The sequence below is a fragment of the Marmota monax genome, unplaced genomic scaffold (assembly GCF_021218885.2).
Source record: "Marmota monax isolate L192 unplaced genomic scaffold, Marmota_monax_Labrador192_F-V1.1 WCK01_AAM20220418_F8-fsc00086, whole genome shotgun sequence".
NCBI classification, from domain to species: Eukaryota; Metazoa; Chordata; class Mammalia; order Rodentia; family Sciuridae; genus Marmota; species Marmota monax.
The window spans coordinates 4746008-4760029 of record NW_026693086.1 but is presented as its reverse complement, the minus strand read 5'-3'; the positions used below and the strand labels follow the sequence as shown (position 1 = coordinate 4760029).

At 60.1% G+C, this 14022-nt stretch overlaps 1 protein-coding gene across 1 annotated transcript in view; it reads left to right on the top strand.

The window, feature by feature from the left end:
- Positions 1–1200: 1200 nt before the first annotated feature.
- Gsg1l (GSG1 like) overlaps positions 1201–14022 on the top strand; it is a 170310-nt gene continuing 157488 nt past the window's right edge. The window contains exon 1 of the mRNA XM_046454586.1: positions 1201–1565. Within this exon, the coding sequence (XP_046310542.1) occupies positions 1235–1565 (331 nt within the window). The 5' untranslated portion in view covers positions 1201–1234. The remainder of the gene's footprint in view (positions 1566–14022) is intronic.

The window sequence follows — 14022 nt, the reverse complement described above, 5'->3', positions numbered from 1 at the left end:
ATGATTTCAGCAGCAGACCCCTGTGATGTACCTCTGGGGTGTATTCCTCCCCTTTTCATAGACACGGAAATTGATGCTCAGAGACAGCAAACCACTTGTTCCAAGTCACACAGCTGGTCAGGCCCTAGATTTGCCTGACCCCAGTCAGTATACTTGACCACTCGGACCCATCCTGACCTTGGAGACTCCAAGTTGGCAGTCAAGTTGCTTTGCCTCTGCAGGGCACCCTTTCTAGGTGTGGCAGGGGACCTCCTTAGGTCACGCTTTGCAGGATCTCAAGCAAGGACAAGCCATGGGGTCCTGTTTTTCTTACCGTACACTTGGCACCTGTGTGTGCACCTCTTTGCCTTGAAGGAAGCCCAGGTGACTGCTTCCTCCTTAGAGGAGGCTGTTCCCAGACCCTGGAGGTGACCTAGGGCTACACAAACCTTCCAAACTCTGGGACCCAGCATTCCTGGTAGGGCACCGCTCCTGTCCTGCTTTTTGACTCCGGGTCCTACAGGTCCCTGGCTGTGGGAAGGCCCGTGTTCAGACCCTTTGGAGAACTCCCCTTTCGGTCTGGTGTGAGGTTCTTTTCCTGGGGTCAGGGGGACTGCTGGTCCATGTCCCTGGTGGGCACCCACAGGCTCTGGCCTTATTTTTCACGCGCAGGGCCTCTCTGGGTCTGAGTGAGATGCCACCCCCTCCTACTCGGGTGCCCTGTTGTGTCGCCCCATGTCCCCATGTCGATCCTGTCTTTGGGAGCGCCTTGCCTACAATTCTTGTTGCTCAGACTCTCCACTCGGGTGCGGGTCTCCCTCGGGGGCGGCCCTTCTCTCCCACTTCCCCGCCCGCGCCCGCCGCGGGGCGCCCCCTCTCCCGTGCGGGCGGGCGCCAGAACAGTGTCGCCGGCCGCCTGCAGGTGTCTCCCCACGGAGGGGCGCGCGTCCCTGCGCCGTGGCCGCTGCCAGGCGCCAGCAGCTCCTCGCCGAGGTGCACTCGCGCTCCGGGCTCCGGGCGCGCCGGGTCCGCTCCGCCGCTGCCGCCCGCCGCCCGCGCCCCCGGCGCGCTCCGCGTCCCCCGAGCCGCGCCCCCAGCCCGGGGGGGGGCCATGGGCCCGCGCCGCGTCCACCGCCGCCGATCGCAGGCGCCCGAGCCCCGGGGCGCGGCGGGCAGCGGCCACTGACGCGGGGCGCCGGCTGCCAACTTCGCGCGCGGAGCTCCCCGGCGGCGCGGTCCCGGCGGCGCGGGCGGCATGAAGACGAGCCGCCGCGGCCGAGCGCTCCTGGCCGTGGCCCTGAACCTGCTGGCGCTGCTCTTCGCCACCACCGCCTTCCTCACCACGCACTGGTGCCAGGGCACGCAGCGGGTGCCCAAGCCCGGCTGCGGCCAGGGCGGGAGCGCCAACTGCCCCAACTCGGGCGCCAACGCCACGGCCAACGGCACCGCCGCCCCCGCCGCCGCCGCCGGGAGCGGCCCCCCTGGCGGCGCGCTCTACAGCTGGGAGACGGGCGACGACCGCTTCCTCCTGAGGAATTTCCACACCGGCATCTGGTACTCGTGCGAGGAGCAGCTCGGCGGGCCCGGTGAGTGCGCGGCGCCCGGCTCCGGCTCCGGGCGGTGCGGCCCCGGCCGCCGAGCCACAGCCGCGCTCCGCGCTCCGCGCTCCAGGCTGCCGAGGGGCCCCGCGGCCGGCCGCACGGACCCCGCGCCCCGCAGGGCTGGCCGAGCGCTCGGCGGGGACGCGCCTTTGCGCGGCCGGGGGCCGGGGGCCGGGTACGGGACGCCCCGCCGGTAAAGGCTGGGGCAGGCTCCTGCGACGCCGGGCGGCTTTGGGGACGTTGCCGCCCCCGGAGGCGCGTCTCCCCGACACCCACCCCAGCTCGGGTCGGAGGGGCGCGCGTTCCTTTCCCCGCTTGAACTCGTCTCCGCGCTCCCCCACCGCCCTCTCCACCCGCTCCGGACGCCCCACACCGCCCCGTCGCGACCCTGGGGGTGGTGGCGGTGCAGGGGGCTTTGCGCAGGGCTGCCCTCCCATCGCAGATCCGCGGGGCCAGGAACTCGGGGGTCATTCTCCTACCCCCACCTCCCGCTGCACTCAGCCTCCCAGACGGGCTTGGGAAGCACAGGAGTGGGGACTGGGGGGAGTCCCGTGGGTTCCTGGGAAGCTGCACGCACCCCGAAGCCGGGGAACCCTTGGTATCCTGTCCCCCTCCTGGAATAGGATGTGGCCAGAGGGACACCAAGGCAGGCGGGAAGATGGGACAGCTGCCACACTCGGCTTTGGGAGTCTGGGAGGACTTGGCTCAGCAGGAGGCTCTTGGGAACTGGGGAGGGGGCTTGGTTCTCTGGAGGCAGGTCTGTGTCCCTTCCTCTGTCCTCCTGAGGCAGCCAGGGCTGGAGGGAGTGTCCCCGAGGCAGGCATATGGTAGGGCTCAGGGGACAGCTGCCTGACGGGGTTTGCTGGGTAGTGGTGGTGCTGGCCCCACAGGACCCAGTGCCGCTGACATGGTGTGGCTGCAGGTTGTGTGTGGGACCCTCCAGTGTGAGTGGACCTCTTCCCCAAGGTTAAACCTCCTCCACGCATGTAGATCTCTTCAAATGCACTTGGCACGTGTGGCTCAAGGGTGATGGCAGTGGACATCAACAGACAGAACAAGCCACTTGCTTACTTGGCTGAGGCAGGGTCCTCTGGGGAGAAGACCCACGTCCTTCCCACTTTCGAGGCAAGGTCTCAGGGTATTCTCACTCTTGCTTCTGTGTCACCACTCCAGCCACCGTCTGAAATTCCCTGGGGCCTACCTACCTTTGATCCCTAGCATATTGTCCCCCTCCCCAGGATGTCCCTCTGTGAGGGTCTCACTGGGAGGTCTGGCTGCCTCCCCGACTTCTGGGGAGTGTCTGTCACACAGTAGGCCTTCAGTAAATAGTTGCAACATAAACATGTTAATTTGCAATATAGGGACGTTGGATGGGGCCTTGGGATGACAGGCCAGTGGTTTCTTGGGGTGCTGTGTTGTCCCCTGTCTTGCTGCTGGGGCTGCTGACTGAACTTTCCTGGACTTCACCTGGTATGTGCTGGCCCCTTGTCAAAGACATGATGTGTTTAGGAGGGTCCTGCCTTGACCAGTTCACCCCATCAGTTCATTTCTGGGGTGCATTCAGGACACGAGTAGTCACTGTGGCGTGTCACAACACTAACAGGAGAAATCAGCCTCAAAGCCATCTTGGCTCACGTCCCTGCTTCTACCAGCCCGGCCCTCACCTCCCCCACGGAGGCCTCATACACCGGGCAACAAGGTCCCTCTGCACCCTTTGGAGCCGAGGTCCCCGTAATTCTTTCTCCAAGTTCAAGAATCTGTTTCTGAGCTTCAGGAGACCTTCCCTGGGGACGTGTGGCCTGTGCCTCTGGCCAGGTTTCTGCTCTGCGTGGAGACCAGCCTTCTCCCCGCGCACACACTTGGAAACACAGACTGTGTCTTGTCAGTGACAGTCCCAAGGGTCCTGTCCCTGCCTCGGTGGCATGTCCCAGCCCCACACTGGCCAGCCGGAGCCTGTGAATTATTGCCAGTCTCTCCTGACCACTCCTGAAGGTCACAGTCCTGATGCTTGCTGTCATTTCCCCGTAGCTCACGCAGGCTCCACTCGGGATGTTCAAACCTGTGTACGGCCCTTAAAAAAAGTGTCAGTTGAAAATATCGAAGAACAAATGTTGGGGAGCACTTATGGAACCCTCTGCGCACCCCAGGCCCTGTGGGGACATCTCCCCTGCGGTCTTACTAAAATCCCGGCCACCACCCACCTCAGGGGCAGGCAGATCTAGGGGCCACCTCTCAGGTGAGAGACTTGGGACTCAGGGGCTTCTGGAAAGGGATCCTCTATCTTCTTTTCAGGGGCAGAAAGAAACCCCGGAGAAGTGACGTGGGAAGAGAGTGGATAGTCTGAGGTCAAGGTGGCATCTGGGGTAGCTGAGACGAGACCCCTGTCCTCTGTGAGTCCATCGTGGCTGGTTAATTCATTTCCTGGGCAAATAAAACGAACCCACGTTTCTCTCGTCCCTCCCAGAAGAATCCCGATTTTCCTCCCCGGGGCCTGGGACCCAGTCAGGGGCTTGTCTTGTCCTTGCTGGTGAGAAATCGGGATGGCCTGCTGCTGCTGACCCCGCAGCTCCCAGATGCTCCCCGAATCCTCCACCTCTGGGCCTGAAAGGGTGTCCAAGTACCTGGCCTCAAACTTTTGTTGCCATGACAACCTGTCTTCTGGGTTCTGTGACCATTTTATTTTATTTTATTTTTTCTCCAAGAGGAAAAGCCATCCCAACATCACCCGATAAAGCCCCTGCCCTCTGCTTCCTCCCCCCAGGTCCCCCCAGGACCCCCCCCACAACAGCGGGGACCACTTCTTCCCTCCCTCCTGGAAGCCTCGGGCAAAGCTGTGTCCCTCTCTGGTTTCCACCCAATGCAGAGACGCCCCGGCCGCAGATCCAGCCTCTCGGTGGGTGACAAGCAGCCGCTCCAGGGCTTGCTCGGCCACTTCTCTGTGTCTCATTTGTCCCCACCGAGGTCACTCCCCCCCCCACCACCCAGGGCGGCCCCCCTGCGACGCCCCCTTCCCACACCCCAAGCCGCAGCCTTGGCAGAGGAGGCCGCGTCCTGAACAGACCCACTGTGGCAGCCGGGCACAAAGGAGCCCTTTCTCCTCCGTGTCCCCGCCCAGATGGGGGGGTGGCCAGGCCTCTGCAGAGTCGCCCCCAGGCCCCCCCGGGAGGGCGGAGGATGAAGTCCAGGGGCGGATGGGGCGGGGTGGGGGCGCTGGGTGTGTCTGAGCCTGGGGGAGGCCTGGAGAGAGGACGAGGGGGACAGGTCACAGGTGGGCCGCGGGTGGGAGGGTCCCACGTCTGGGACCCCACGTGCCCCCGCCCAGAGAGGCCCCATCCAGGGTCCCGGAGACCAGGGAAAGGGCAGGTTTGGGGTCTGACACTGGAGCCCCTCCCCCTGGGGGATGGGTGGGTGGGTATCCCCTCGGGGACAGTGCAGGCAGCTCTCCGGCCACCCGTGCCCTAGTCCCAGTCACCCGCCTCTCTCCCCTGGACCCTCAGAGGCCTCCCCGCCTCTGCCTGTGCCCCCGCCCTGCTCGGGGTGGGTTCTCGCCCGGCATCAGAGGCTCCCCAGGGCCTCCCCTGTGCCCAGCGCCCTCCCAGGGTCCTCCCTCCCACCCAGAGCCCGAGCCAAGGCCCTCTCTGAACTCGTCTCCGCTGCCCCCAGGGTCCCTGCGCTCCTGAGTCTCTGGCCTCCCCCGGCACGAGGCCCCCTCTGGCCTCAGGGCCTTTGCACTGGCTATTCCCACTGCTCTTCCCCCAGACCCACCCGAGACCATTTCCTGGAACTTTAAAAGGTCTGGACTCAGTTTTCTCTGCCTGATTCAAAATGAACCCTGCCCCCCTATGTGTCCTGCTTGATTTTTCTCCTGGCACTTCCTGTCCTTGACCCTGTACCCACGTCACTCCTCTGTGTTGTCCACCGGCTCCGTGAAGGTGGGGATTGATCTTTATGGGCATTGTTTGCTTAGAACACTGGCACATAGTAGGTGCTCCATAAATCTTTATGGATGAGTATTAGCTGTCGTCACCGTTGCCGTTGTGTGTTGGTGGGACATTGGGCAGCCTTCGTGTTGGGAGCATCTCATGGGCAAAGACTTGGACTTTGGAAGCTGTTGCCATGAGCCCTGGACAAGTGTTATTTGCTGTCATTCCGATAGTGGCAGGTGCCATGGTTATTAGCCCCTTTTCCTGCAGAGGAAACAAGGCACAGAGAGGCAAAGCAACTTACCCCAGGTCACACAGCAGGCAAATGGCAAACCTGGTGTGTGTGCCCAGAGGCTGCTGTGCTGCTTGTGCACTGACCCTGGCCTGACGCCTCAGTCTCCCTGGGCCCCTCCAGCCAGTCCTGCTGGAAGGGCGCTGTGCAGGGACCCACGAGCCTGGGCGCGAGTCTAGATTCTGCTGCCCACTTGCCGGGTGGCTTCTCAGAAGTCCCACTTCTTTTTTTTTCTGGACTTTTCTTTCCTCAGGTGTAAAAATGAGTCTTTATTTATTTATTTTTAAATTTTTTTTCCTGCAAGTTGAAGATGGCAGAGCGCTGTCCTTGTGACCACAGGCTTTGGAGTCAGGCCCGTCTGTGTACAGTCCCCACACCACACTCAACTGCTGTGTGGCCTTGGGTAGGAGATCACCCTCTCTGGGCCTCAGTTTCCTTGGCTGGGGCATGAGGATGGTGCTGTTTGCTGGGTCTTACAGGAGTGGCCGCTGTCCCGCGGGGGCGTCCGCAGTTTGCCCACCCGCCCCCTCCTCACTGCTACCTGCAGGTGCTCAGGCCCCGAGACGTGGGTCCTGCAGGACACGCTGCCATCTGACGTCTGGCTGCTGGGGATCCCACCCGTGCCTCCCCAGAGTCCAGCCACCTGACTGTGTCCTGACAGCTCCGCCCATGTCTGACCCCAGCACCTCTCCTGGGCCTCTCTGGGCCCCTGCTTCTGCCCTCGGTCTGTTCTCCACCCCACAGCCACGAGGAGTCCTGTTAAACCCGGGCCAGACCACCTCCGGTCCTACTCGGGACCTCTGATGCCGTCGGTCACACCCAGGGTCAAAGCCGAATACCTCCAAGGCCCCTCTGACCTGTCCACCGCCTCTCTGACCTTCCCTCTGTCTTCTCTCCCCACCAGTCCCTCTGCCCCAGTCACACCAGCCTCCGCACTGGCCCTTGAACAGGCTGAGATGCTTCTACCTCAGGGCCTTTGCACCTGCCCATCCTTCACCTGGAATTCCCTTCCTTGATTCGTGAAAAACCGGTGTCTTCCATCTCGGCTGCCTTGTCCGCTGTGTCCTCCCACAGCATGGCCTGGTTGGGAACTTGTGCAGGTGTTTACCTCAGGACAGAGCAGAGACCCAGACCCGGTGGCCCTCAGTAGGTGGCTGAGACTCTGGCCCCAGGGCGTCTCTGCCCTTCCCTGGAGAGACTCGTGGTAAAGGAAGAGCAGTTTAGGAGGGGGCCACTGAGGGCTGCCCGGAGGCCTGGCTGGGGACAGAGAGGGACTGTGGGGCTGGAGCACACGCCCCCCCGGGCTGTGGGGAGCTGCGTGCTGGGGGAGGCGTCGGGGGCTCCAGGGGCGGATGGAGGGGACGCGGCTCTCAGCTTCCTCTCTGAAGGGTGGGGACGCGCCCTTGGTGGGTTCCTTGCCGGGTTCCCTGGTTGCTCCAGCTGCCCTTGGGGGGCCACCATCTGCGTCCAAAAGTAGCCCTTCGACTCCGAAAAAGCTCTGGCTGGTGCGGTGGCCTGGCCCCAGCTGCCCGCGCCCGGCACTTTCAGGTGACTTGGTGGCAGGAGCCAGGTCCCCTCCCGCGGGCTGTGGTCTTCCTGGTGGTGGGGACGAGGACGGAGCCAGCTCGGCCTCTGGAGGTGGGGCAGGGGCCTTGGCCTGCGTCCCGGCCTCCCGGGGAGTGGGTCAGACACAGCCACAGGGAGGAGAGGAGACGCCACGTGGTGAGGGTGACAGAGACCAGGGGGAGGGTGACACAGAGCCACAAAGGCAGGGGCCACCCAGGTGTGCTGCGCCCTGGGAGGGAGGAGGGAGGGGCCCGGAGTGGCCGGGGCGGTGGGGACACCTGTCCCTGTCCTGAGGGGCTGGTCCAGGCCTGGTCGAGGCCCCTGCAGGGAGACCCTGTGTCCAGGCCCGGCTGGTTGAGGCCCAAGGCAGCCAGTTGGGAGGCCGGGCTGGGCCTCTGGCCTCCCCTTCCTCCTGTGGGTGGCGGGCAGCTGGGGCTCCAGGCCTTCAGCCTGATGCAGCCCCTGTCCACCCCGCTCCGCCCGGCGCCTGTGAGTCACATGGAGTTTGAACAGAGTCATTGAAACACCCGGGGACAGAAGGCCCAGGGCTCTGGTTATCACCCACCTGGGGACGGCTGCCCACAAGCCCAGGACCCCCTGCCCCGACTCCCTGTCCCCGGCTCTCTGCGCCTGGCTCCGTGGAGAAGGGAGGAGGAGGCAGGCGGCAGGATGCATCCTCCGAGCCGCCATCAGCCCAGCTCCTGTCCCTCCTGCCTGGACGGGGCAGTCCCGCTGGGCCCCTGCACAGAGGTCTTCTGGGTGGTCCCCAAGGAAGCAGAGGTCAGACCCTCCCTAGAGCACTCTGGCCGGGGCAGGGGACCTGGGCGCAGGCCGCTGGCTGTCCACTCAGCGGGGCCAGGCCAGGGCTGTGACAGCCTGTGACAGCTGTGTCAGCCTGCGGGTCCCTCCCAGCACTGGCTTCCTGTTCACAGGCCCCTGGCAGGTCAGCTGGGCTCTGCGTCCTGCTGTCCTCCCTAGGGACCCAGCACAGGAGGGTCCATCCTGGGGTTTCTGTGGCGGTCGCGGCAGGAGAGGGGATGAGCTCTTGACCACGTGTGGCATGCGCCATTCTGGGGACATATCACTGGCCACAGCAAACCACCGGCCACGTCCCACCGTCTCCTGAGGCTGGAGGATGGTGGTCCTACCCTCTGCCCAGAGAGCAGAGCGCTGGGAAGGGTGGTGGGCACACAGGGAGCCCTCTGCCCCACCCTGTCCCCACCCTGCCCCATCTCAGCAGGTCTCTTCAGGGAAAGCGCTTTCTGACCACGAGTGAGTTGACTGGACAGGCTGCCCCCGGGAGCCCTGCAGAGAGAGTGGCCTGGCTTGGAGTCTCCAGGGTCTGTCCTGGGACCTCCCGTCCTAGGCTCTGACGGGTGACGTCCCAGTTCTCTCCTTTCTTCAGTCCACACAGGGGACAGCGTGGCTCCTCCAGGGCCCTCCCCTGCCCCTCCACTCTCCTTTTTAAGGCATTGGTAATTGTGTATTTACTAATTGTTTAAATTTTCTGATTTACCCTGGTTTTCTTTGGGCCCGCTTTCCTGAGGTTTGTCATTGGTAACATTCTCAAGTTTTGAGGTCGAGGACTCGGTTTCTGTAGTACAAAATGAGGGATCCATTCAGTGCTACGAATTTGCCTCTGGGTAAAGCTTTGGCCACATCCTCTGGGTTTTAACAGGCAGGACCTTCTCCAAAACAACTTTCTAAAGATTCTGCAACGGCAAGTTGTGGAATTTTGGTTTTGTCGTTTCATGGGTCCAAGGATGATTTAGTAGAGTGTTTAAAAATTTCCCCAGGGGGTGGGAGGGAAAGGGAGGGGGCAGGGGGTTAGCAAGGATGGTGGAATGTGATGGACATTGTTAAACAAAGTACATGTATGAAGACTCGAATTGGGTGTCAACACACCTTATATACAAACAGAGATATGAAAAATTGTGGTATATATGGGTATTAAAAATCATAATGCAAAAAAAGTACATGTATAAAGGCAAAAATAATTTTCCTAGAGCTTTGTATTATTGCTTAAATGTTTGCCATTAATTTTAAACTGAATTTGTTAAATGATAAAAAAAAGGTGATGAGAGTAATTTCTGCTTTATTTTTTTTGGTAAATATTTTATATGAAAAATCAGGTATGCTTCCTGAGTGTAGCTTAAAGCAGCTTCATACATAGGATTATTTAATGACTTTACTTTGCTATTCATCTATCTTTGCTGTCTTGATCTTCATCAGGCTAGATGAGGTGGGTGACAATCTTGCTCATTAGTGGGGGCTTCTCTCCATTTTAAGTTGCATTTCTCATAATTTTGGTTTTGATAAACTTCAGTTCTATAATATATATATATATATCACAAAAAGATTCTTGAGTAAGATTTTCATTGTGGAGCTGTGGGTCTTAGCTTGTGTCAAGATGAAAATGACTGTTATCCCCCGGTGAATGCTTTTTATTTTGAATTCTATTTTTTTTCATATTTTAATATTGCTCTTCCTGCCTTCTTCTGCCGGTGTCCCTTGATAGATCTCCTAGGAGCCTTTTTATTTCAACTTTTCTAGGTCTTCTTGCCAGGTGCAGCTCTGACGAGAACAGTTGAGTCAGCTTTCTTTCTTTTAGTAAAACCTGAGGGTCTCAACCAAATAATATTTATTTCTGTAACAAATACATTTGGTCTCACTTCTTTCTTTTATTTTTGGTACTGGGGACTGACTGCTGGCGGCTTGGACTGCGGCTCAGATGCTGCAGGTGTGGGTCACCGGCTGTGTGCCAGTTCCCCTGCCGGTTGCCGGACGGGATGGCAAAGGGGCTGCCAGGTTCCAGCCCTCGCGGACTTCCAGTCGGGTGTGCGTGCACCTGTGTGCGTGTGGAGGGGACCTGGGAAAGCAGCCCTCCTTCCTGTGGAGGTGACGTGGGGTGGAGACCTGAAGCAGCTGCGAGCCATCAGAAGAAACGGTGGCCAGGCAGAGGGTTCAGCGCAGGCACATCTTTGCACAGGGAGACGACCTGGTGGCGGATCTTAAAGGGCTGGTGTGGCCGGGGAGCAGCGGGAGGGAGGGCAGCCAGGGGACGTGGGAGAGGGACAGTGTGGGCCGGGGAGGGGCTCAGAGCCCAACACAGGTGATGCGCCTCTGAGCCCCAGTGGCTTTGGCTCTGGGTGGCCGCGTGGCCGGTGGAGAACACAGGCTTAACCTGTGGCCATGGCCCCTGCTTTCTGGCCTCCAGTGTTAGGAAGGACTGTTGGAGGCCATTTGGTCTCTTGTTCCTGGGAAGGAAACTCAGAGGTTTCTCCTGTTCAGATTCTTGAGGATTCTCCTTGTGCATCCTCCAGACGGAGACTCCACCACGGAGGGCAGAAATGTCTCCTGGTCACTTATTTATTCCAGCTCGGGTGGAGCCCAGGGCCTCCCACGTGCCAGGCAGGTGCCCTACCACCGAGCTGTGCACCAGGCCGAAATCAGCCTGGCACCTACTTGATTTGTTAGATTCATAACAAATCAAATGGGAGGTACAGAGATGTCCCATCTGTCCCTTGTCCTCTATAACCCCACCCGAGGGGTGCATTTGCTAATGACCCAGATCCACCCTATAGGATCCCCTAGAACAGTCCCACTGTCCTGAATGTCCTCTGCACTCTGCCTGCCCATCCAGCCCCTCTTCTGTCCCCAGCAACCAGTCATCTTTTCACTGTACCCATAGTTTGTCTTTCCCAGAGCGTCAGAGATTTGGAATCAAATATGTGTGTCGCTTTCTCAGGTTGGATTTTCTTCCCTGAGCCGTGGGCACTTAAGCTTCCTCCATGTTTTCGTAGCTCATTTTCTTTTTCTGCGCTGCATAATATTCCACTGCCTGTGCGTGATGCGGTTTATTTACCCACCCACCCACTCCAAGACAACCTTGGCTGCTTCCAAGTTTCGGCAATTACGAACGAAACCTACTATCAACATCTGCGTGCAGGTTTTTGTGTGGACACAAATTTTCAGCTCCTTTGGGTAAACACCAAGAAGTGTGATTTTTGGGCCATGTGATAAGAGTGTGTTTGGTTTTGTTAGGAAACTGCCAAACTGTCTTTCACGGTCGCTCTTCACTGTTGGTTCCCACCCGCAGTGACTCAGCCTTCTCATTTGGCACCGTTGCCAGCGCCGGGTGCTGTTGGGGTCCTGGGTTTACCTTCTCGTTTCTTTCCACGGCTCCTCTTCCCGTCACAGCAGCACCGTCCCCAGGCGCTCCGGGGGCACCCCTCGCTGGGTTGGTTTCTGTGCCTGTCATTGTGTGGCTCAAGATTTCCGAGTTCCTTCTGCCTCCTCCTGTTGCGTTCCAAGGTGGTTTAGAAGGTTCCTTCTGCAGCGTTGGCGGGCCAGGGATCCCCAAGGCTCCTCTCAGCTGTGGTGTGCACTGGCTTGGGAGCCTCTGTCTGGTGCTGGTGGCCTCTGCGGTGCCTCTCCAGGGGCGCTCTGGCTTGTTTGTTTTTGGTACCAGGGATTGAACCCCGGGGTGCTTTACCACCGAGCCCCATCCCCAGCCCTTTTAAAACATTTTATCTAGAGACAGGGCCTCGCTGAGTTGCTGAGGGCCTCGCTGAGTTGCTGAGGCTGGCTTTGAACTCGCGATCCTCCTGCCTCAGCCTCCCGAGCTGCTGGAGTGACAGTGGGCTCCATGGAGCCCAGCGTGGCTTGGTTTTCTAAGGATGGGCAAGTGGGTCCCTCCACCAAAGCCAGAGAGGGCAGGGGCTCTCCTCCCAGATCTAGCTCAGAGGACACAGAAAGAAGGAAGCCACCCTCTGCCCGCGAGCTGGGCTCCTGACTCATGCAAAATACCTCCGCTGTCACAGGGAAGGAAGCGGGGGACCTTGGTGTCGCCAGCGGCGCCCGATGCCCCTCGCCGTGGGGCTGAGTCTGCACTTCCCCGTGGGGACATCGTTCCTCTGCTCAGGTTGCTCGGTTGTCTCCGGGGCCGTCTGTGGTTGTTTTCTCCTTTTTCCTGCATCTTGGGGTGCGGAGGCTGCGCCCATCAGCGGGGTGTCGGGGTGGCCCTTGCCCCTCCCGCCTGGCTTCTGTTGAGCTCTTACTTGATGACCTTAAACTTCCAAGTGCTCCTCGGCCTGTTGATCTCTGGGCAGCTTTTCTGAATTTACTTTTTATATTTATTTCATTTTAGGATTGACTTAGGTTTTGCGACTGGCTAGCTGAAGGTGAAGCCCCCTCTCTCACCTCCTAGGGTCTGCGTCTCAAAACCAGGAATCACCTCCCTGTTCCTTGAAGTCGCCTGTTGTTCCTTTCTTCACAGAAACGGTGAATTAAGACTGCAGTCGCCAGCAGGCACTGTCCCCTCCGCCACCTCTCACCTGGCCAGCCCTCCTTGGCAGTTCGGGGGCTGCTGCTGCACCTGCCGCCACCCTCTGGCTTCCAGGCGAGGAGTGGGCGGGGCCAGGGGAGGAGCCCTTCTGTCCTCCTCGGCTGTGTCCAGTGATCAGCCGGCCAGCGGAGATTCCTTCTTGGTCTGATGATTGACAGGAGGCCCGAAGCCGGGTCGCCTGGGACACCTCCCTGCCTGGTGTCTCTTGGGCACTTTGCTTGAAGGCTGGGTGAACTGGCCAGGCACACGTCCCTGCTGGACGCCGAGCTTGTCGCCGAGGCCCTGTCCTCTGTCGGGGGTAGATTTGAGGACAGGAGCGTGGCATCGTCTCAGAGCTGGAATCAGGGCCCGCTCATTCCTGCGCGGCCTCGTTGGCTTCTTCGTGGTGACCATTAATTGGCTCGGAGTCCACAGTGACATTAACCAGGAGCTTTATCCTGACGGAGCAGCTTGGGCCCAGCTGGTCCCGGAGATCAATGACAATTACCAGCGGCCTTGGTCCTCGGGGGAGGCCGCCATCCCTTGCTCCGGGTGACCTTGACTCCTGACCCAAACTAATGGAGCTTCCTTTCTCCCGTCGATGAAATGGACTCCCAAACCTCACGGCCTCCGGGTTCTCCGCGAGGTGGCCAGGGTGTCCACAGGCTCAGCATCAGGACACGTTTGTGCGACGAGGTCCCACGGGGACACCCGGAATGCAGACAGTGGCTGTGGTGGGGACACTGGGTGGGGAAGCAGGGCCTGGTCAGATCGGAGCTGGTTCTGGGAGATGCCCGGGCGGCCCTGCTCGGGGTGCCAGGCCCAGGGCTGCCTGCAAGTCCCCGCCCGCCCGCCGGAGGGAAGCTTCCCAGTCCAGGGGACCGTGAGACTGTCCTTAATTCCCAGGGACGTCTCCCCCGGGGTTTCTGGAAGGTGTCCGCCTGGCCCTTTCATCCATTCAAGATTTTTTTGGGTCTGATTCTTGCTTTGGCTTCTTCATAAGGTCGCAGGGCGCACAGGCAGGGTCTCTACGATAGTGGAGTTTTGGAGGTAGCAAGTGAACCAGCCAACACGGAGGGTCTTGGTAGTGAGGGTCCCAATGAAGGGTGCAGGGTGACCGGGGAGCTGCTCTGGTTTGGGTGGCCAGGGAGGAAGGACTCTCCGGGGGTGACCTTCTTTTAGGACACAGATGTCCAGACAGAAGATGTCAGGAGAGAGAATCACCAGAGGGAATGGCAAGTGCAAAGGCCCTGAGGTGGGACTGGGAGCCTGGGGGAGGTGTGTCTGGCGGGGAGCCAAGTCATGAGGCATCTGGTCCAGGGAGGGACAGCAGTG